Genomic DNA, 24,148 nt, shown 5'->3' on the forward strand with positions numbered 1-24,148 from the left:
TATATATATAAAACAATCACTTAAGATGGTCTTTGTGGAAATCAAAACATAGCTTAAACATCTGTGGTGGAAAACGTAAGCAGTTTTGAGGAAAATATATATCAATTCATTCAAAATTACTTAAGAACTATTCTCTGCTCTCTGCAGTATTAAAAATGATGAAACAGTTGGAAATACTCCTCAAAATCTTTGAAGGATGATTGGCATTACCAGAGGAAGGAATATATTCTGTTTTTCTATGGAAACAACTTGCGTTACACAACCAAAGCAACCATTAGGGTTTTTAAATTTGTTTTGCATCAGCTCTGTCAAGAGTCTGTAAGAGAAACTTGATGAAAAGCTAACCAGCGAAGTCTCTTGGCTTTACATAACTCACTCCATACTCACTTTAGAGAATCTGCTGATGTCTTTGGACCTCTTGACTACAACTAGAGAAGCCATATTCTTTTGAAGAATAGTATAAACACAAGCTAAAGTTATCAGACTACTTGACATTGAATTGTATTTAAAAAGGTATTGAAAGAATATAAAGACTTTAAAAAGCTCTTAATAACTCCTGGCAACATGCAGAGTCAAAGAAATTCACATTTTACAGAAAGTCTTCTGAAACTCAATCAGCAATTAAAAGCATTGTGAAGTGGAGATCATCCATGTGAACAATGGCAATAAGGGATAAAAATAATTCACTTTTCAGGTCCTGAGTTCAGACACAAGAGTAATGTAGGAGACAATAAGGCACTGAAGGAGAATTTACAGTAATTAAGGAACTGATGGTAAGAGCAGTTACTGCGAACAAAACTATAAAGAGTACCCAGTGAAGGAGCAGCTGGGGAAACAAAACACAGCTCTAAAAGAAAAATAGTTCCCTCTTATTTAAAAATTACTTAATGGATCTGAGAAATACATAACTGCTAACTGTAGAAGGTTAAGTCTGACACCTTGTGGTGGGTTGATGTTTTTACACTAAAACCAGTAAATATCAGACAATACTCATTTTTGCTGAACACACAGGATCAAGAACCAAGGACGCCTTCTGAACAGCAGAAAGTAATCACAAAACCATCAAACTATTGTCATTAATTGCTGTCACCAAATATGCTGGAACTGAATGGAAATGGCTCTAGATCACAGAACTGTGGTTATAGGCAGCAGGAAGCTATAATGTTCCCATAAAAACTGAAGATTTATTTACCAAGTTTGAATGAAATAAAAACTAAAATACAAATAATTGGATTAATGTAACATAAAACATTAACAGATAAAAAAGACATAATTGGTCAACCTTTTTGCATTTTTCCTCGTAAATCATCAGTTTTTAATCATATAATTGCAGAATATAAATTTACTGGGTAAACGTTGAATCTGAAAATCTCTGGTGAAAAGAAATCTACTCACTTGCTGACTTCCTTATACTGAGCAATCTCCTCTATGTAGAGCAGGTCATGCAGTCGTGCCTGGTAGTTGTCTTTGGTCAGAGTCTTGTCCAGGACGGACTGGGTGAAGAGCTGATCAGCTGACAGAGGGATCTGGTAGCGGGACAGGAGGCTACGCTCCAGATCAGCCATAGTCTCATTGGGGCTGAATTCTACAATGGTTTTACATGACGAGTCCCAGCGCTTTGCAGTCATCAAGAGCTGCTGCCTAGCTGCCAATAAGTGTTCCAGGTCTGGAAAACACAGACATGAGAATGTGGCAAAGCATTAGCATATTGTACTTTTTTTATCATTTTTATTTTCTGCACTCATTATCAACATCTCTAGATAAATGAACTGCTTTTATCGTACCTTCAATGGAGGCAGCATCCACCATGATCCGCTGCATCAGCACAGGCTCTGAGCCGAAGTCAAAAACGATGGTCTGTCTGAAGGTACCAAAGATCTCTGTGCTGAAGCCCACTGCTATTTTGTAGACGCAGTGATCAAGACCATTGTCTGTTGCCACTGCCAAAACAGTAACTTACATTATCAAACATGTTACTAGCTGTGTTTCCATTACAAATGTGCGCAAAAATTTGTCGATATTCTGATAATGTTGAAAAAAAGTTTCGCAATTGCAGTGTTTCCATTAAGTAAGAAATGCTAATAAAGTCATGCATGAATACGTTTGCTCTCGCAATAAGTCATTACAAGCATGGCAATGGATGTAAACACATGCATATTGCTACCATGACACTAGCGCTCATCATCAGAGGAGACGTCGGTGTCTTATCAAGGCTTTCGAGCGACAAGCCCCTTTTACTTGGGAGTGGCTACGTATGCTGTGTTTTTGGGAAATTGTAGTTGGTGAGTTTACTACTTTCTTTTACAACGTTGGTGATTTCACTACTACTTTTACTTCCTGTTGTCTTCTTCTTTGTTATCTTTTTCACCAGTAGAAACAGCCGGTTGTTGATCACGTGACTCCTGTGATGCGAAAAAAGTGTTTCCATTGCAGTTTGCAAAACACACCAATTTCGATACGGCCGAAAAACGACCTGATCCTAGCGCAAAAACATTTTGTCGAAAAAAACGCCGTTTTTTCGAAACTGACGTGTTTCCATTGAGCAAATTTATTTTCAAAATTCTAATTTGCGCATTTTCATGGTCAATGGAAACACAGCTACTGTTACCATCATAAAAGAACTAGAAGTTCAATGAATCTAAAACCACGAAAAAATATGAAAACCCTTTTTAGTCCAGACGGTCTGACAATTTTACTTACCGGTAATACACAAAAACACACGTCTAAAACTCATGTTCGGATTGGTGATACAGACTCACAAATTGCTGAATGTTTAAACTATTCATGCAAATAAAATTTGCAATAATTTTAACAGTTATAATGAATACAATGAGTACACCTTGGCCAACGTTTTAAAAAAAATCATCACAGTATAACTACGTCAATAATTACCTGTCCAGTTAGAACATGCAAATCATTGTGCAGTAAGTCCTCAATAATAACAAATGTTTAAGGTGGTGGCCACAGACCATTCTATTTTGCTTTCTTCTCCCCATTTGACATTTCTCTGATTTTGATAATGCCACAGTCTACTTTTAGCATGAATGTGTTACACACAACATATTCAAGATGAACAAGAACTGCAGCTTCTCCATGCTAACATCAATATGTTCTAACTGTAATGTTTACTGTCTACCAGCACAGTTTTAAAAGCATTCTGTTGCTGATTCAAAGACCTACAGACCAGAGAGGTGGTTTGTGCAAAGAGTTATTGTCTTCTATGTTGCTGAAGACTGAATCCAGCTAAGAACCTTTAGAACATCTCGTATTATCATATGATGCTGCCAGTTATTGCCACAGACAGTCTGGTAACTCCCTAGTTCACAATTTCAAATATCTTTGACTGTTAAAGAAGTAGCAGTACAATTCTCCTTGGTCTTGACAGAAGAATATACAAACCAGTTTCCTCCCCTGGTGTCCATTCTTGGCACCCATTGGGAACAGGATGGAGGCGATCCCCAGCTGACACGCCTGTGATGAAGAAGTGTGGTCGATGGGCATCGTACAGCAGAGCAATGCGGAACAGCTTTCTAGCCGGCTGGAGCAAGAAAAAAATATGAGGATAAGATCACTGAAAACACAATAGGTGGGAAACGGAACCAAGAACATATTCAAATCACCCTTTCCACACACATAAAAGGATCCATTCAGAAAAAAACACAAAACACTTGGTCCTACCTTGCACAACAAAGAAAAGATCCAGGAGTGCGAGGATTTTTTGGTGTTGACGGTAACAGAAAGGCTGGAGCTGGTCTCTACAGCCACGCCCTCTAAACTGTCACTTAGCTGGAAAAAAAGAAACGCACACATGCATGCTTAGTCAAACATAGTTTTAGTGAATCTAGCCAAATAGAAGAATCAAATATAAGAAGCATAGTTTGAAAATACATAAACACTATATGTCTTTCACAGAGAATATGAAATTCAAACAACGTAGATAGGAAGCAGCTGTTAATGTTACCATTGTTTACAAATGTATAAAATATATAAAACGCATAAAATGTACTTTTCTTGTACTCTATTAATTTGTGTTGTTAAAATGGCAGCGTTCACAGAGGAAAACTAATTTTTGATGGAGCTGATGTAGTATCACTGCAACAACAGCAGAATAAAAATTACTTCTGAAAACATAAGAAAAGATAACTTTTGTTAGAACTGCAGAATTATGAGATTATGTTTTGAGGAGTAATATTTTATAAATACTAGAATCTATCAAAAAAATAAAATGTTTTTATTTCTAAAGGCCCCGTCACACTAACATTTTAGACAATTTATGCCAACTTATGAAAATTTTTTTTCACTAAATGACAAATAAAAGGTAAATATTTGATCAGTTTGTTTTAATTACAGTACATGCCTAAAAGAAGCGTCAATGTAGATGTGTCCAAACTTTTCATAAGTTGTCTAAAGTGTCATAGTGTGACAGGGCCTTAAACTACCACAGAGCAATGCTTATGACAGATGAGTATTTATGATGCTTTCTTTATGCTAACACATTTAATCTGCAAACCAGATCTATTCTATTTGTATGTTGGGTTTAATTTTGCTTGTAGTGTATGACGTATACAAATATACATTTATTCAACTAACTAGTGTAATTTATTTAGACTGGTCTCAGTTATCATTCTGTACTTTCCACATGCACATGCTTGTTTTTTATTATTAATTTGTCATCTTTAAATAAATACTAATGCTTGGCAAACTATTGTATAATTAACTTTGAAAATCTGAATTTATAAGTTAAGAAAATTTTTTTTTTATTTGAGCAAAGGGTTTTGAAGGTTTTCAACAGAGATCCATCTGAACTTGCATGCGTCACAAAAACACTCACCACTTTCTCAGGGGAAAGAGAGTTCATCCACTTTTCTATTAGGGTTTCCATGTAGTTTTCAGTAAAGTGTTTGCTCTCCTGCTGCTGTTTGAGGCGAATGAGTCGCGAGGCGTAACGTTTCTGCCACTCCATCAACTCCTCCTGCGAGTGAGCCGACGTACACTGGGCCCCATATCGACACAAACCCTGCTCCAAGAACCTGTGAGAAAATTTAACAGCATGCTAAGGTGGTACTATAGCAAGATACCTAAATCTTTTATACAGCAAGTTTTGTTTTTTCCACAAACGTTGCCCCAGGGTTATACAAGAACACAACAAAATAAAGACAAAAAGTAGAAGACAAAACAAATGCAGGTGATTTGACACAATTTAGGATTTCCTCTTCTGTGTTGTGCATAAACAGATAATATTGGCTCAGGTGGTTATAATAACTAAAATACAATTTTGTTCCAAAATGAAAAAAAAGGGAAAAAAATATTGGATTTGAAATTGGGCGCACAAGACATTATTGGTCACAAAAATGATTAAGTGTAGTAAGAAATACGAATTTGGTTTCCATCTGTATACAGACCAAAGTAAGCAGAATCAAAAACTCTGGTAAACAAGTGTGATGACTGCAAATATTGTCAAATTTTGTCATATTAAAGAAGCAAAACTTTATTGTGTGACTGTGATTGTGACTGAAGAAGCTGAGTGTGTAAGTAAATTCAGTTCATTGTAGACTCATTCAATGGTGCAAGACAGTTCTTTCTTTGGTAGGGCAGCAGAGCATGAACACTCCTTATTAAAGGAGATGAATGTATTTAAGAGAGTTCAAAAAGTGTCAACTAAATGTGTCAAACTTCAGAGATGTGTTAACTGGTGACTCAGACGAGTCATTCATAACCATATTCACGACCAGCGAGTGTGTGTCTGTGTGGCGTTCACAGAGAGACTGAATGCTGAACCCGTGAGTAGATGCTGTGGCATATCTGAATAATTTAATGGAATTTAAAAGTTGATACAAATTAATGCTGGAAAAATAACCTTTATCTTTCATTGACACAGTTTTAGTCTACTAGGGGTCCATCTGTGCAGGGATAACCAAACCGTTTCAGCAAATCTTGAAAACATCCTATAATGTAATACATTACAGAACATGATCTCCTACAAGAGAGGTCTTCACCCCTGGTCCTCATGACCCACTGTCCTGCATGTTTTACAGGTTTCCCTGCTTCAAAACATCTGACAGAAAAGAATGAGTGATTGAGAGTAGTGGTGGGCAGTATACCGGTTAGTACAGCAAACAGTTTATTTTTGTTATGATGTGAATTTGTGTGAATGTGGTGAAGTTTTTGGGTGTCATCATTGATGAAAAGCTGACATGGAAATCTCACATAAATTACTTAAGAACAAAAATTGCCAAACTCATTGCAGTTTTGTACAAAGTAAAGGAGTTGTTTAATGATAAAGCACTGTTTATTCTATATAACGCAATAATTGTTCCACACTTAATATATTGTATTGAAGTCTGGGGGAAAGCATGTAAAACAATTACAAATCCTATTTTTATTTTGCAGAAGAGAGCTACAAATCATCACTAGAAAACACTACAGTCACCCATCAAATACATTATTTTATCAGTTGAAATTATTTAAGTTTTACGAGTTAGTTGATTATAATATTTTGCAGGTTATTATAAGGCACATAAAAATGTATTACCTTTGAACATCCAATCACATTTTGTTAAGAGGGAAAGTGGTTACAATCTGAAGGGATTAGAAATGTTTGTAAAACCTAAAATTRGAATAAATTTAAAGGACAGATGTACTTCAGTCCAAGGAATACGATTATGGTATACTCTGGATAGTGATTGTAAAAATGCTGGCTCAATTAATTTGTTTAAAATAATGATAAGAATAAAACTTTGTTAAAGAAATATGAAATTCTATAATTTGTATTTATAAGAGCTGCTGTTTAGGAGCTGAAGTTTTTGTTTTGTTATTGTTTGAACATTATTTTTTAAACTATATATATATATTTATTTATTTATTTATTAGGGGCAGATATAATAAGATTTTTTTCTTCTTTCTGCTACATTTCATTTTTTATTTGATATGTATTTTTTTGTATGTGAATTTGTTTGTTTTTAAATTAAATGAATAAATTAATAAATAATTTTCTGAATACCCGACATACCGGTTTACATAGCCTTAATACGTTTGGAACGTTTCGTCGCGCGCGTCAGTGAACGGTTTCTCGGAGGACAGTTTTCCTTGCAGCACCGCTATGCGCATTAGGAAGCTGATGTTATTGTTGGAGCAGCTTGCTGGAGGAACTGGCGGCGGGTGGAGAGTTTGCTGCTTATATTAACAGATGTTTTTTTTTAAAAAAATCCCATTTTCGCCATCACTGAATGTAAAGTAAACAACTTTGTTTAGTAAACAACTCTTCAGTGACGTGCATAGTCAGATTTAACGCATGACGTTAATATGGAGATGTTAATGTGCTTCTATTGTGAAAATCCCAAGGGAAGTAGTTTTGTACTGGTGTTTATTTGACTGCAGTGCACCAGGCAGAATCGTCCTGTTAAGCTTTATTAAATAACATAAAATAATAGACCCGATAATGAACCTTTATCAACCATACCAAAATACGTGGCTAGTGTCTACAACCAGGCAAAGAAAGAAAAGACATATAGGGAGACACAGACAGAAGCACAGTAAAAGAAAAATTTCAATAAATAGTTTCTGCGTTGCAGAAAGAGTGTAACTTCAGCTGACGGTTTGCTAATCAATGAGCAACGTTTGTATATTTTATTATCAGCTGAGCTGTGATGAAAAGAAAAATACCAACAAATACTGTGGTACTGGTGTAATTGTTGAAAATACTGTGATATAAAATCTGGGTCATACCGCCCAGCACTAATTGACAGGCTTCTCCTAAACTTGATCACATTGTGAGTAGGTAATGTAATTGTTTGCATCAGGTGAGACAATGCAGGGAAACAGCTGAAACATGCAGAACAGTGGGTCACGTGGACCCGGGTTGAAAACCACTGTCCTAAAAGATTCGTTTTATTAATCACACTAAAATTAAAGACTCAGTTTGGAACGGTGAATGTGATTTGTTACCCATTTTCCAATATCTGTTTAAAGAAAATAAAATTAGACATATTCCCTTCTGAACTAAAGACGGTGTAAAATACCTTTTACAGAGCGTGTACTCCTCACTGCTGGTGACTCCTCGGGGAGGGGGCCGGAACTGCCAGCCGTCCTGGACTTCTGTCAATACACAAGCCAAGTGATCAAAACAAAAGTGAGCTAAAAACTTTCAAAACAAGTTGGCTTCAACTTGAAGATGCCAGATTAGTGTAAACAAAAAGGCCATTTAAATGTACATAAAATATACACATTTAAAGAAACGTTAAAACCGGCCGATTGTACAGATTTGCTTACCTTCGTCCTGGTCATCTGTGTATTCTGGAGCCATCTCCCTTTTTACAGCCTGATTTGGGATGAAAGAGTTGGGTGTTAGAGGAGGTGGAAACACATAAAACACAAGTATAAAATATTTTATTTAGTGTTGAAATCTAGCAATGAAATACAGCCAGGTTTCTTACATGCAAGCATGATTACATCTAATGGCAAAATTTTACTTAAAAGCTAAAGCAGGAAGACAAGTAACACAAGGATGCTGTAAAACCATAACACTGGAGAATAAGGATTTACCTCTATTTCGGAGAAAAGCATTTTTAATCTGGTCAGGTCCTTTGTAACGATGCCATTCTGTGACAGAAGAGAGAAAGGGTCTTCAATAAGACTTAACAGCAATAAATACTTTCAATCAGTCATTAACTCTTGATTCTTCACAATTAGAAAATGTGTTGCAAATACCTGCTTATTAAAAGATCTTATCTCAGTGCCATGATGTGCAACCTATGTGCATAGATATACATTTTTGGCATATTTATGTATTAATGTTTCAATTTGTCACCTCTGTAGGGCCCTTCCATTAACCACATGGTAAATCTAAGTGATGTTTTTTGAAAATGCTACTTTAGTCAGTGGTGATCTGGAAGGCTTTTTCTGTGACAGATGTATTTCTCATCCCTTTATTATCAAAACTATTTCTAAAACCTTTTTTTCTGATTGTGTAAGGCAATGCAATATTTTGTCAGCAAGTTTTAAATGTCTGCTTGGTGTAATCAAGTTTAACCAAGTTTTCCCATTGGAAGCAAACAGTCATCTGTATCATCTTGACTCATCCTGTATTAGATGTTTTGTACTATTTTTCTCATATAGTAAATTCCTTTTCTGTTTGAACAATCTGTATAAAACTGACAAACTTTTCTTTTAAAAGTAGCCATCTATTAAGGTGGATAAATCTGTATATTAAAAGGCAAAAACACATGCATTCTCCGATAATAAAATACAGAGAAACATACAAAGTAAAAACAGAGCTGAGAATAAAATTCTGCTGTCAACGCCTATAAAATTTCTGTCTTAACATTTAATTATTTTTGGTGTGTAACCTACATGTATGCATATAGTGTATTGAATGCACATTAATCATACCATTGGCTCTCCATACAAGGCTTTAGATAGAATGATTGCCACCTCCTCCAGGCTGCCGTCCAGCAACATTGAACGTAAGCTGGCCCGTAGAGAACCATCCCCCCGAGCAATTTCTTCTGCCAGAACTGCAGCAGGATGAAAATTACAGTTTGAACAGGTGGGAAAACAATTAACCAGTTAGGTTTCTCATAAGATGTGTAATAAACATTTAAGTCCGCTCCCTAGAAAAACAAAATGTAAAGTTGTAGAACATCCTGTCCAGCACAGTGGGCCACAGCAGGCTTCTGTATGAATATCTATTTTTAAGCCATTGAATCAACATTAAAGCCATTTTCACAAATTTACTTCAATTCTAAAACTTTAACATGTTCTGAAAAGATGGCATAAGAGAAAAAAATGAAAATTTTATTTTAAGAATTGTTGGGGATGTTTTTTACTCAACCACCCTGGTAAAATCTCACACTTCCAGCAAAACTTATTGCAAGTGAGCAGGTTGGAAACAACAGCTGATGCATGTTTTTATCTGCTGGCCACCATGTTGCTCATCAACAAATGACAGTAGAAAAAATGAATTGCAATAAACTGCATAGCATTATAAACACATGGGCTTGATATCCACAGTGAAACAATTAAGGGCATTACTGCATGAAATATTTAAATAATTTGATAGTCTGATTTATTACTCACCATTTTTGCAGTCTTCATTTGCTTCATCATAGTTTTTCTATAAGTGAAAGAAGAAAAAAATGCAGTAAACACTATTAATGTTTGACTATGTTGCAATTTTATTAAACAGTTTATATGAGCTCAATGACACAGAAACTAGTGTAACTTTTAAAACTGAATCCATCAATGAGATGCAAGAAATAGGGCATCTTAAAAAATGCACGTTTTCTTTAATGGCAAAGATAAAGTGGGTTAAAATAAAAGACCTTGCCAATGTTTTGGCAGATTTTTTACAATATTGGTTATGAGTATTGCACCTCATAATTATAAACCTTTGTTTATTTAATACATTTTTTAACTAATTTTCCAATACCGTTTTTGAAATCTCCAGGAAAAAAATGTCAACAAAAAAACACTCATAAATCCCAATACTTGAAAATCGACACGGTGCTCACCAGCTGTAGGAAGGCAGCAATTCGGTAAAGCAGGGCACGGCTGCGGAGGGGGGCGACTGGCACAACCGTTGGAGGGCTCGACAGGACATGGCCACCTGAGGATGAGGTTCTGGGCGCAAGAACCACCAGGGCATCTGTGCTGTGGGTGACTGCCGCCTCGTACTCCCGCCTGGCTAACGATTTGCTGGCTTCTTCACATGACTTCTCCGCTCTCCTGTCTGCCATGACTCAGAGACAAAACGTCTGGAAGACAAAAAGGGTGAAGACCAGCGTTGTACATTCTCCCAAACACAGATCAAAGCTCTCCTTACTCCTGCTTTTGGTAATAAAAGAGTCAAACGACCAGGTAAGAAGCAGCCAGCAATGACGGCCTGCATTTTCAGTATAAGGTCTGACCCAACAAGACATTAATGTAGTTCTGTAATTAAAGGAAAAATACATCCATTTTCATGTATTGTACAGTTCAATCAGATTGAATATTGTGGTACTAACTATTTAAGACATCTGCCGCCTTCTTTATCTTCTGTGTTCTTTCAGGTCCCAAATAAGAAATTTTGAATGCAGGACAAGGAAAATAAAATCTGACAATTTCAAAAGTTCAAAAAAAAAAAGTAAAAAACAAATCTTTATTTCAAAACAGACATAAAACAAACAAAAAATGTGTATGTATCTATATACACATACACAAATATATGTACTGGGCAACTTTCGAGACCATCTGTTTTGAAAAGGAGTAGGTTGAAGTAAAAACATATTTTCCTACCCCTTTCTTACGCTTCAAAGAAATTAATATAGTCTTGATTTTTATTGTTAACGTTCTGATTTTACATACACAGCTATCTTATTTACAGCAGAAATTAACAATAACAGCTTATTAAATGTTTCACTTAATCTCTAAATACCACCAACATCGACCAAATAACTCAAAAGAACATTTTGCATGTGTTACCCCAAATTTCCACACAATAATGGTGCGTTCACACCGAACGCGATTTCAGCGTCAAAATCGCAGCCAACGCTGAAGTTTGAAGCTTGTGCACTTTGAGGTCAGACGCAGGACAGCTGCGCTGCACGGCGACAGCCGCCCCGCCCCTCCCTCCTCTGTGGGGCTGTTTAATGTCGGACGAGGAAGTGGCTTTGCTTTATTTACAGACAGCCAGAACGTGTCACGTTCATCAGATAATTAATTCATAATTAATTCACCAGATAATTCAGAGTAGAGGCTCACAGCTCGCTTTCAGGACTATTTTTTTCAGTCTGATGAGTCGCTGCCACGCATTGCTGCGGATCAGGACACGACTGCAGCACTCATTTCAGCTAAAGAGCAGGAGCTCTGTCTGTTTCAGGTTAGTGGACATCATTCAGTAAACTGTCCCGTCGGGAAATATGTCGCTACGTCACACAGTGGAGTCTCTCTGATTGGTTGACGCTGCGCGTCGAGCTGCAAAAGTTCTGATTTTCTAACTTCAGCGATTTGGACGATTTGGACGATCTGAGCGTRSYACGCTCAGATCGTCCAAATCGTCCAAATCGCGCTGCTCTAATCTCGCTTGAGGCGCCGCAGAACTTCCCGACGTTGCTTGAAGCGCCTCCACCATAGACTTTGTATGTAAACCTGCTGTTCCTGACGCTGAAATCGCGTTCGGTGTGAACGCACCATAAGACAGATATTGTCCAAGTGATGAATCAACAGAATCAACAACGCTTTATGGTCCAGTATGTGTTGAGCTTTCCCAAGTATAGCACAAAATTTTGCCAGTTTTCTTCTTATTTGAATAATTTGTGGTTTCCATCAGACTTTATGATCCAAATACACCCAGAAATTTAATTTATTTTGTTCTATCTCAACACTTTCAATCATCATTTGTATTTGTGTTTTTGAAGTTTTGAAGCTATTTAAGTATGTTTAATTGAAAGAGTGAAAAAGTAAGAAGGTACCAGTAACATTAGAGTTCAAAAATCCATGAATTTAAATAAATAAATAAAAAAAAACATCTGAGAAAGTGCTAGCAGGATCCAGACATACATGAAGATATATAGAAAGATATCTTTCATATAGTTTGGTAGTTTGCTGCTTTGTAACTTGCAGTGGCTGTTTAATAGTTTGTTCTCTTTATCTTCACAAATGAAGAAACTAACCCTGTACTCTGTACTCACTCTGTGAAAGTACAGAGGGTCAGTTAAAGGGTTTTCTTTACACGTTTCATTATCTAATAGAGACTGTCTTTAGAACTGTTGACACAAACTCTGAGTTGAAGATATCTTTAAGAGTCCAGCTCAATTAATACATGGTGGAGTGTGTGAGTAACACAATTTCAGGCTATGACTGCATAAAAAATACATATGCTTTGATACAGTCACTGGACAGATTTGCTTTCTTTATCAGGTAAAAATTGATGCTATTAACTTCCAGCATCGGTGTTGTACTATTTTAAGGATTGCTCCTGTTGCTCACTGAATTTAATAAATGTTCTCTTTTTAACACTTTTTTAAATAAACTAAAAGCCACTATAAACAAAATTTTAAAAGTTATATAAAACACAAACAAATAGTATTCACAAGTCTTGCTTCAGTAAGGAGGAGGAGTGTGAGGTTGCAGATAGCAATGAAAAAATGCTGATCTCCACATCAGGATCTAATGGACACATGGGATTATATTTTATTTCTAGAATAAATAATTCAATTTATTTTAAGTAAGTTAACACTAGTCCTTACCAAATCAGGTTAAGTTTACTATTTTGTTTATACTTTGTAGGGTTAAGGTTAAAAGAGAAAAATACCTGTTTTTTTTTTTTTTTTTTTCACAGCATTGTGGTTCCTTTGCTGGTTTGGACACTGTGTCTAACTTTAAACCAGCTCCATTATAATTGCCAAAGCACAGGCATCCAGCCAAGAAGACATTTACTGTTGGTCATTTAGAAGCTGAGATGATAGTGCCCTACTTTAGATTCTATGCTGCAAAAAAATTAAACAGCTGAGAACTTTCTGCCAGATAAATACCTCAGGAATACATTCGTCTCGAGTCTTGCAGAGAATCGTAGGCTGCAGCTGCACACAAACTGCTATCTTATTACAGATAAGCTTTATACTATTACTATACTTGCTCTACTTCCGCTGGGTCTCCACTGATTGCAACAGATTTTCCTAAGAGAGGCACAGTGATGACCATCACTGACTGTAGTTAATGATGAAGTCTGAGTCTACAGAGATGCGAGGTTTACTGGAGAAATGGTTGAATGGCAGGAAAAAAACACAAATATGAGGGGAAAAAATGGACTCTGGTTTGCTTGCATGTTGTGAACTTTCAAAATAAAATACTGTAGATCTCAGAAACAAATGACTGAGTACTCTGGACAACAACAAGTGATGGTGGTATTGTTCTGGTCACTGCCATGTTATAAAGTGCTTCTGTAGTCTACCTACCAAAGTGAAAAATACATTGCATCTACATTTAGACATCTATACACATACTATTCTTCCTTGTAAATTGTTTTATTTCATTTTTTACCATTGTTTAACAAGGAAAATCCTATTGAGATGGCAGATCTATCTTTTTTAAAGGGAGTCTGAAGGCAACCTATTGTACATATTTTGTGGTGTGGGGGAAGTACCCCAGAGAAAACCCACACAAGCACGAAAAAAAACATGCAAAGTACGCACAAAAGACCCAAAGTCCAAACCGGGGATCGAACCCATGGCCTTCTTGCCGTGAGTCGTCGTGCTGCTTTTACTTTAAATTTTGACATTGCTTTCATGTTAAATGACACAACCTTGAATCAATCCTAAAAATGACATTGGTAATAATTAATATCAACAAAGGAGGACACAATATCTATATTTAAAGCAGATGATAGAATTCTTAAAATGCAAACACAACAGCCTCAGAGATGGATGTCCATAAAATTGTTTTTTGTTCTGTTGTGTTTTTTCCCCCTATTTTAAAAAAAAAAAAAAAAAAAACAGAATGACAAGAGCCTGAGGTAATTTTCTTGATGAATAGTTTTCATCACAGTTTTACTCCACATCCATTTCCCAGATAAATACAAGATGATTACTAAATAAAAACTATGGTCTAAACCATGACAAGTTTTGACATTTTTGTTAACAGACAAGACAAAAACATTTATCTTAGAAAGACTATTTGATCCACGGTAACTTTACTATATAGAAAGATGGGATAAGTTGAGTAAACATCCAATCAGAACTTTTTGGAAGAAGACATTGCCATTTGATCTGTCTGTAAACTTTAGATGGTACAACTAATATGTGTGTACACACTTTTCACTTATTCAGAAACAGCATAGTGTCCATTGAGACCTTTTTATTAAACAGCAGGCATAGATAAAATAATGTTTGTGTTTTATATAATATTCCCTCTATAAAAAATTGTATACTTGTCAAACTTTAAGACAATTTAATCAGCTGATTTAGAAATGTTTCATCCATTTGTAAAGATGAATTTCAGAAATAAAACCAAACGTTTTAGCTGTAGGTCACAGATAATGTCTGTATGTTTACTTTCATAAATAGTGATTCAAAATGTAATGTAACGGACTAAAGATGAAGTTCACAATTCAGGTGTGGCATGTTGAAATATGTTTGCCTATACATTAACGGCAAGGTCACCCTTGTATTAATATGGATTTATGCTGCCTCTGGTCAGCATAAATGTGTTTAAACAAAGACAATGGTGGTGTAATGGGAACATTTTCTATTGCAATTAGCACTCTTACATAAAAGAAAACAACAGAGATTTTGTCAGCCAAAGAACAAAATCATTAAATTAAAAATAAAAATGAATAAACAGTGGCAGATTAAAAAGGGTTTGAATGTGGACTACAGTCTGCGATTACATAATGCAGTGAGGCCTCCTTCACACAAAAACAGTTTAGGGTACACAGTGACCTAATGGAGAGCATCATATCCACAAAGACTCAACCTTGGCCAGTAGCCTAATACGTTTCTGGTCACACTTCCACCTTACTAGTCCCACAGCTGGAAATGCTGCTTGTGCACTGTGGCAAGTGAAAATCTTTAGAAACTAGAACGCTTTACCAAAAGACTGATTAAAGTCATTCAGTCTAAAGATGGCTGTCAACTCAAACACATGTTAAATTGTCACACAAGCACAAACAACATCCTGGAATATTATAAGTGTCTTTTAACCATCTTTGGCACAGGTCAGCTATATGAAAGTTGATTTAATCAGGAGACAAGACTTGTTTTTGTAAAAGGGAACACAGTACTCATGGTAAAACTGTTATAGAAGTGATATTAGCTCAATCCCACTTTTTACTAAAAGGTCATTTTATAACCTTTAAAGCCCTACATTGAACAATTTGTGCCTGTAGTCTGTAATGGCATATATAGTGGTAAAAAACAAACAGTTAAGATGTAGGTGGGTACCTTCCTCTTTTTGTAGCACGTGATCAAACAGGGGTGCCTCATTTATGAACTGTTTAGTGGATGAGAGAGCAGACGTTATGACTGAAGGCGGTTTAAAAAAAGGCATCAACTTCAGGCTGAGAGAGATAGGTTGACAGCATCGTTGTGTGCAGAGGAAACAATAATATGCAGATTTACCAAAGTAGAAATAAAAGGAGCATAAACATCCAAACACGGACTACAGCGATGACTTTTCTTTCGCCCCACTGGATACTTGTATGTTTTGTTTGTCAGGCAAACTTATCAAGAACTGAGTGCTGCAGAGAGAGAGAGCGATGACGGCAGCGTTTAAAAGCTCTCTGAAAAAACGTCCCCCCACACAGTTGTTTGTTAACTTACCTAACTTGTTTGCATTAGTTAATGTTGCCACTAAGTGTGCGCGTAGCTAGCGTTTCGCACGGCAGCCAAAAAAACACGGCCATTCTTGGCAGCGAAGTGGTCAGCTCACAACAAGAATAGCTTGGCTGGTTCCTTCGCGTTAGCAGGCTAAGCTAGCTTTGGGTTCTCCGAAACACAACGGGCCCTGAAATTTTCGCCACGGCGTTTAAAGCGCGCGTAATTCACCTGACACCTGGTTGTTGTCCGTGCACGAGCTCAAAGCATTCGCTAATGTTCAAATAACTCGTGGAGGGGATCTCCGTCAGCGGCCCCGCGACAGAAAAGGCGAGCAAAGGGGCTAAAAATGGGAAGTCAACACTTACCTAGCTTTACTTTCTACGCCATCTTGGATCCACTTGTCAGACCAACGCAAAGCATAGTGGGATGTGCCGAGCTGAAGGTTGCGAGGACTTGTGTGCGTGCGTGTGCGCGTGCCTCTTTGTTTACGTGCTCGCAAAAAGAGGACGACAATTATTCATGTCAGAAAGTGTCTGACAAGTCATGGTGGGGTTTTTTTTTGTTTTGTTTTGTTTTTTGTCACGTTGCCTGCTGGCAGAAGTACTCTGATTTTGTGTTGTAAAAAAAGTACAACGTTGTTGTTGCGAGTAAAAGTAAAAGTTCTGCATGAAATGAGAAAAAAACACTGCAAAAAGTGCTCAAAGAGTTACATTTATATTGTTTTATATGCCCACTTCTAAACCTGTATTTTTCATCATATATTTCATCACTAATGTCAATCTGTCAACCTGTATTTTAAGGTTTATGTTTACATATTTTCATTTTATACACTACAGTATCTGAGATTACTAATGGGAAGAATAATTTACTACTCCAAAATTTAGAATTTTGCACACAGTGGAAAATCAAATAAATAAATACATTTTTCATAAAAAAAAACAATCACAATTCACAAACATTGAAAATAAATATATGTGGAATTTATCCAGGCAAGATATCTAAAATCAACTCCACTATATGCATTGTTTTTGTCATGGTGGGCACAGTTCTCCTAAAGCACTAATAGGGGAACTAATTTTCTGATTAGTGCTTTAGGGCTTTTGCTCATTTTAAAATGTATTAGTGGATTGACACTTGCTAAATATATAGGTTAAATTTAGAGGCACTGACTGAGGTCTATAAATGTTATTGATCAACGTTAATGTTAACAGCTGAGGGTGAAAGCTGTCACACATTTTGTTCATAGTGTCACTTATCCTCTAGCTCAGTGATTCCCAAACTTTTTATCTTCTGACCCACAAAATATCCATGGCAAAAAACTTGTGACCCCAAATATTACTGGTCTGAGTACACGAACTTTGTTAATAACCCTAAAAACACAGGCTTTTTGACAATATAAACAGCTTATACACAAATATAAATACTTATTTTTTTCTTATTTTGTGCTTTTGTAATAATTATAGGGGAAATATTACATCAGCAATTATTTTATTACCCTTTAAATTGATTTCTGGAGATTATCCAAGGTGCTTCATGACTCATAATTGGGTCCCAAGCCCAACTTTGGGAACCAAAGTGCAGTGGTTCCCAAACCTTTCAGCTTTTGACCCACAAAATAACAGTAGCAGAGACTTGTGCCCCCAACTATTTTTGGATGATAAACATTTGTATCAGGTCAACTAAACATGGACATAGTAATAATATTTTTATACTACATTTATCCATTTTAAATATACTAACCTCACTCATTTGTAACAACTAAGGCAAAAAATGTAATTAATTTAGAAAATCTTTTCAGGACCCCACCTTGATGTTTCAGGACCCCACTTTGGGTCCCGACCCCAACTTTGGGAAACACTGCTTTAGGTGACGTATACTGTATTAGCAATATATGAACCCAATTCCAGCTGTGGAATGTCAATGATAAGTACTAACATGGCAATGTGTGACTCATGTTGTCTGTTGAATAGTGTTCATGGGTTGACTGGGTAATTTTAGTGCTTTAGAATAAGCTTTTGCTAAAACTTTCAGTGAATTAGTGCTTTAGAGTTAGGGGACCTAAATATTTGAATTAGTGTTTTAGGGCTAGTGGAACAAATTTTTGGATTAGCGCTGCCCACCACTGGTTGAAGCCGTGAAACATTAGTGGAGTACAAAGTGCAGAAGAACACACAAAATAAATTTGAAATATAGATTAGGTCATAAATACTAAACTGCATACAGTATGTGCTAAAACTGGGTGACCCCTCTTCAGTTTTTTTTAGTGCTAACCGTATAAGAAAACTGTAAATTATCACTGAGTGAAGGTGAGAGGTTGCCTGTCTTATCTTTTTGTGGCCCATGGGATGGACTGGTGAACCGTCCAAATGTACCCGGCCTCTCGTCTCACATGATGATCATTACACCCGTGACCCTACACTGAGAAATGGGTAAAAGAAATAATGGATAGACATCTTCAGATGGACTAAGAGACCAAAGTACACCGACGAAGCTACTGGAGTAAAGTGAATTTGTTATTTGAGAAGGTAAACCAACATTAAACTAAAACGTCAATGATGACTCGTTTGTTTGCTGTATTAAACTGGGTCACATGGGTTTATTAGTTTTATATTTTCTCTACTGTGTAAAATTCATGTACTATAGTTCAGGGGTGGGCAATCCTGGTCTTTGAGGGCCGCAGCCCTACAGGTTTTATGTTTTTCCCTGCTCCAACACACCTGATTCAGACATCAAATTACCTCATCCAAGTTCTGCTGTATGGAGGACCGACACTGACATAACTAGAAAAAAAGCAGAAATATATAAATGGACCAATAAATAAATTAAATTAAAAATGTGCCAATTAAATAAAAAAGGAGAGCTTTATCTCGTGTTTTATAATTTAATTGACCTTCATATTTATTTTTCCAACTTAGTTCCAACTAATAATATATTTTTGCACATAATTTACATTCTACTATTTTTTAATGTTTTTACTGTTTTAATTTTTTTTTCTTTTTGAATGGCTTAACTGATCAAAATCTACATTAAGTCAAATGAAGTGACAGATAGTGACATCTTCAGAATATTAATCTGAAAATTGTTTCCCGCCACGTATTTTATAAATCATTCCATGCTAAACTAAAGCATATTTCACAACATACTGCAAAAAATGTCCGTCTAATCAAGCTTTACAAATTTTATATCCAATCAAAAAATATTTTGTTTTGAGGGGGCTTCAGGAAGATGGAGGGAAGGGGGAAAAAAGGTTGTTGTTCTGTTCTTATTTTCAAGTTTGCTGAAGTTATTTTTTCGGTGAATAGTGTTTTAAAGCATTATACTTAATAAGATTATTATGCTAAATATAAAATTTATCAAATAGTGAAAGTGCAAAAGAAAGTCTAAAAGTTGACTTTTCATTACATATTTTGTAGCATTGTTTATAGGTTTACAAAGGGGTTCCTGGTCAGATGCTAATGCTGTTTTGGGGGCCATAGTATGGAAAAGTTTGGGAACCTCTGTATTAGATTACTTGTTAGCCTGGAATATTTTTTTTTTTTATATTTCAACAAGTGGAGCAGTTTTAGAGCACTGTCAGATTATTCCACTTAATTTGAAAAGGTTCCGACTTAAATCCAGTATTTTAACTTGTTTTAATTGGCTAAAGTTTGCAGTGCAACAGTAACATTTGTAAAAATGAACTTGCATCAAACAGAGAGAGATACAAACGGAGGAAGTCCTCATATGTTTATTGTCAATGTTTTACTGAACAATAAAAAAGGAACAATCTAGTAGGGGCATGAATATTTTGAACATTTGATTTCTCCTTATATGACATTGCAACTGAGCCACAGCAATATTTTGCTAACAAACCATATATTCAAAAACAGTCACCTACACTCCCATTCACAAAAACAAAAGTATGAAACAAAATATAAAATAATACACTGTTCTTATGTCACTGCAGGTTGTGGATCATCTCCTCCTTGGCAATAAGGTGTGTGGTCTTGTTCACCAGAGACATGAGAGAGTTGAGTTTGTGCGACCAGTCGTTGAGCAGGTCGTTGGGGTCTTTGGGCCGCTGAAAGTTGATGATGCCGGCGAGTCGGTCAACCTTCGCATAAATGGTTTTGTTCACAACCAGGCTGGAAAGAAACTCTTCAGATTCCTGCCAAGACATATGGGTAGACAAATTATATTTCAGGGCTTCTTGTGAGCTCAAATGCAACTTGTGTGACTTGTTTTTGCTACAGAGTGAGGACCATTCATGCCATAATTACTATAAAAGTGTGGTCTTTGATGTAAAGTGAGGACTTCTTCAATGTTCTCACTTTGTTTGCAGCTCTGCTGTGCTTTACTGGTTAGGTTTAGAGGTACGGTGTGAATTAAGTTATGGTTAATTATAGACCAGTAATGGTTAATTTTAGGGAAAATATCTGGGTTAGGCATAAATACAGTTACAAAAATGAATGGAAGTCAATACAAAGTCCACAGTTTGATGCTAGTATAAGGGTGTGTGTGTGTGTGTGTGTGTCACAAACTGGGAAAATATTTGCTTACGTCAACAGAGAGGTCAAGAAGTTGAGCCATCCTTTTCACTGTGATTCTGGTATAGTACTTGGCCATTATTCGGATGTTCTGGAGAACAAATTAGAACCTCGTTAATATTAATGTAAACACAGAAGTATATTTAAACTGTTCTGTAGACAGAATGGGAAGCTTTTAATATCAGAACTTAAAAAAACATTACCATACTTTAACTGTACTTTCTGTGCTCTTTCATGGGACTTACATGCTCCACCACTCTGTTTTTGAGGTCTTTCCATCTTTTCTCTCCCTCCTCTGAATAAGAGAAGACATCTGTCGTTGGGCTGTCAGGTGAGCCCTCTCTCAGCTCCTTCCCATAATCCTCCACTAAGGAGGCCCAACGCATCAACTCCATAGTAGTGAACTGCTTTAGAAGGTCCCTTAAAGAAAAAAGACAGAAGATCCTCAGTGCTTTCAGACAAGGGGTTGTAACAATACATCAATCTATATCGATATATCGATTTGAATGGTTCATGATTCACTTATATTGAGGCAAAATGAAAATATCGATCTATATCATCATATGCTTAATGGGAATCAATATCATATGCCCAACACAGTCATTGTGTTAGATGGGCATATGGTATTGCATTATATTGATCGCAGACATGTGAATTGAACTGAAATCATATCGTGACAGACTGCGATAGAGAAATATCAAATCGTCATCCAAACATTTCGATGTATTACTGTATTGTGATAAAGCTGCTGATTTACAGCCCTATTTTATACTGAACAAAAACACCCACTAATGTGCACCAAAATCAACAGAGATTTTATAGTTTGGGATAAGTCTTTAGATCAGATATTGTGATTGTGTGTAGTGTCAGATTGTGTTGTGTTGCAGAAGTGTTGCAAATGTGCAGTGTTACAGGTTGTGTGCAGAATTCATGGAGTCAGGCTGTGAGGGACGCAGAATTCAGCTGGCGTTCGCACCGAATGTGTGCATTTCTGAACTGAAATACATTATTTTACGCCTCACTTTATCAATTTTCTACATGTTGGATTCATGGTAAATGTGTGTTTAATGACGTAACTTCAAAAGAAAAAAAATAGTATTGATTTTTTTTTATTTCGCAGCCCCCATCGTTGACAACCTCTGCTTTAGATAAATGTTCAAACAGTGTATTACACTGCATTTTTTCCATTTAAATAAATTGGTGTATACTTTATTTACTGTATTAAAAGGTAGAATCAAAACGTGAAACAACAGAAAGTTTATTTTACTTGTATTTAGGGATTTCTTCCAGTTTCTTGTCATCACTGATTCTGTGCACGAGGTCTGACTGCTCGTTGTCGTAAGGAGACAAAATCACATACAGCACCACACTCTTCAGGGCCTAAAAACAAAAACAATTTGCATTATGAAATACGCAGAAACACTACAACTATGATGGTTTAATGTAACCGTTTTCAGAAAAAGTGCTGTTTTAGTAAAGATTTAAAGACTCCTGCACTATGATCAAGATTTTACAATTGATTTATTACAAAAAAACACTCCCCACTAAAAGTAAGGTTGATCAAATTGTACAAATCCCTTCATATGGAAGAAGAATTTAAAACAAGAATAAGTATATTTTAATTTTAGATGTAAACTTTTCAAGACTTTCCAAAAACGCTTAAAATTTTCTGAGGGTAAAATAAGTATTGAACACGTCAACATTTTTCTCAGTAAATATATTACTAGAGGTGCTAATGACATGAAATTTTCACCAGATGTTGGTAACAACCCAAGTGATCCTTACATACAAAGAAATCAAACCATAAATGTCCAGAAATGAAGTTATTTGTAATAATGTGGAATGGCACAGGGAAAAAGTATTGAACACATGAAGAAAGGGAGGTGTAAAAAGGCATGGAAAGCTAAGACACCAGCTGAACTCTCTCAGTAATTAGAAAGCAAGCCTGCCCCTTGTCAGTGCAAGTTAACATCAGCTGGTTCCGTCCCAAATGATGACCAGGTATCACACAAGAWKCAGGAGGCGTCTTGAAGCTGTCATTGACAACAAAGGCTTTTGTACAAAGTATTAGATAAATTTCAGTAAGTGTGTTCAATACTTTTTCCCTGTGCCATTCCACATTATTACAAATAACTTCATTTCTGGACATMTATGGTTTGATTTCTTTGTATGTATGGATCACTTGGGTTGTTACCAACAWCTGGTGAAAATTTCATGTCATTAGCACCTCTAGTAATATATTTACTGAGAAAAATGGTGACGTGTTCAATACTTATTTTACCCGCTGTATGTTTGTTTGTGCAGTGAAAAGGCCACAATAGCTACAAATAAACTCAACATTTTATCATCAAAACTACCTGCTGCCACTTGCTGCTGTCCTCCAAGATGCAGGGGGTGTCATAGATCGCCCTGTAGTGCTTGCATATGGACAGGTAGGAGCCCTCATGTTGGTCCACCTGAATCATGAGGTTGTAATACTTCAACTTCAACTCCTGCGTCAATGAGAAAATTATTAGTACTCAGTTTCATGCAACAACTTTCGCATAGTTTCAGGTGAAGATGAAATGTGTAGGATAGTTAACTAATACTTTTAAATCCAAAAGAACATCTGATCCCCACACATTTTTTTTCATGGCTAGTTCCTGCTTCCTTACCTCAGTGCCCTCTTCTTGGAAGAATTTGGTGTTTATCTTCTTGCTGATGATCTGAGTGCGAATGTAATCCTTGACAGCGATGCAAAGCCTCATCTGTTCCAAGATAAACTCCACCTTCTCCTTTTTCTCCATGGAGCCGTATGTCTCCACCTGACCAAAACAAGAGGGGAAAAAATGCTTTCCCTGGAAATTCTTTCATATGTAGATTAGGGGTGTAAGAAAATATGGATACATTGAAACATTGTGATATTTCATTTCCTGATACTGTATTGATATTCTAAAGCCCTGTATCTATTTTTTTATTAAGGTTTAAAATGTCAACTTTCCTGCCAGCCGTTCATTTTATGTTGTAGTTCAGCCTCTGGCCTCTAGTTGGCAGCAGTGAGCCAGCCATTTGGCTCCTCTACCTCTTGAGGTAGAGGCTATTAAAGCTGTGTCCAAAACGGCAAGACGGGTCCTCCGAAGGTCGAATTTGTCGGCTGCATACGTCACAGCACCGCGACGAAGGACGTCCAAAACGGAAGACTCCTCCGATGCGTCCGACAAATACGTCCTTCTTTTTCCCCGAATCGAAGGACAGGTCCGATGGATCCTTCCCAGCCCAGCATATCCCATAATGCATTGCGGCCCGACCGGAGATTTTTTTTAAGCTAGTAATGGCGGACGAAGCGAGAGAAAA

The 24,148-nt window shown here is 36.5% G+C and overlaps 2 protein-coding genes across 5 annotated transcripts in view; both read right to left on the reverse strand.

The window, feature by feature from the left end:
• Positions 1-16,754, reverse strand: part of helz (helicase with zinc finger) — a 70,026-nt gene extending 53,272 nt beyond the window's left edge. Inside the window, exons 1-12 of one of the 4 annotated variants that reach the window (XM_014016631.1) lie at positions 16,655-16,754; positions 10,509-10,751; positions 10,075-10,111; positions 9,388-9,512; positions 8,542-8,598; positions 8,269-8,317; positions 8,019-8,094; positions 4,832-5,030; positions 3,679-3,786; positions 3,400-3,538; positions 1,785-1,940; positions 1,396-1,666 (exon numbers count right to left, since the gene is read on the reverse strand). In XM_014016631.1, coding sequence (XP_013872085.1) covers positions 1,396-1,666; positions 1,785-1,940; positions 3,400-3,538; positions 3,679-3,786; positions 4,832-5,030; positions 8,019-8,094; positions 8,269-8,317; positions 8,542-8,598; positions 9,388-9,512; positions 10,075-10,111; positions 10,509-10,733 — 1,442 coding nt within the window. In that variant the 5' untranslated portion in view covers positions 10,734-10,751; positions 16,655-16,754. Of the gene's footprint in view, positions 1-1,395; positions 1,667-1,784; positions 1,941-3,399; positions 3,539-3,678; positions 3,787-4,831; positions 5,031-8,018; positions 8,095-8,268; positions 8,318-8,541; positions 8,599-9,387; positions 9,513-10,074; positions 10,112-10,508; positions 10,752-15,914; positions 15,935-16,292; positions 16,474-16,517; positions 16,602-16,654 lie in introns of those variants that run through there. The other 3 variants (XM_014016633.1, XM_014016632.1, XM_014016635.1) reach the window with 3 other exon arrangements.
• A 3,236-nt stretch (positions 16,755-19,990) lies between these two features.
• Positions 19,991-24,148, reverse strand: part of psmd12 (proteasome 26S subunit, non-ATPase 12) — a gene marked incomplete at its 5' end in the record, with an annotated part of 9,277 nt that continues 5,119 nt past the window's right edge. The window contains 6 exon segments of the mRNA XM_014016636.1: positions 19,991-20,436; positions 20,829-20,906; positions 21,061-21,235; positions 22,083-22,195; positions 23,173-23,307; positions 23,470-23,619. Of these exon segments, the coding sequence (XP_013872090.1) occupies positions 20,227-20,436; positions 20,829-20,906; positions 21,061-21,235; positions 22,083-22,195; positions 23,173-23,307; positions 23,470-23,619 (861 nt within the window).

This window comes from Austrofundulus limnaeus, unplaced genomic scaffold (assembly GCF_001266775.1).
Source record: "Austrofundulus limnaeus strain Quisiro unplaced genomic scaffold, Austrofundulus_limnaeus-1.0 Scaffold149, whole genome shotgun sequence".
In the NCBI taxonomy this organism is placed as follows: domain Eukaryota; kingdom Metazoa; phylum Chordata; class Actinopteri; order Cyprinodontiformes; family Rivulidae; genus Austrofundulus; species Austrofundulus limnaeus.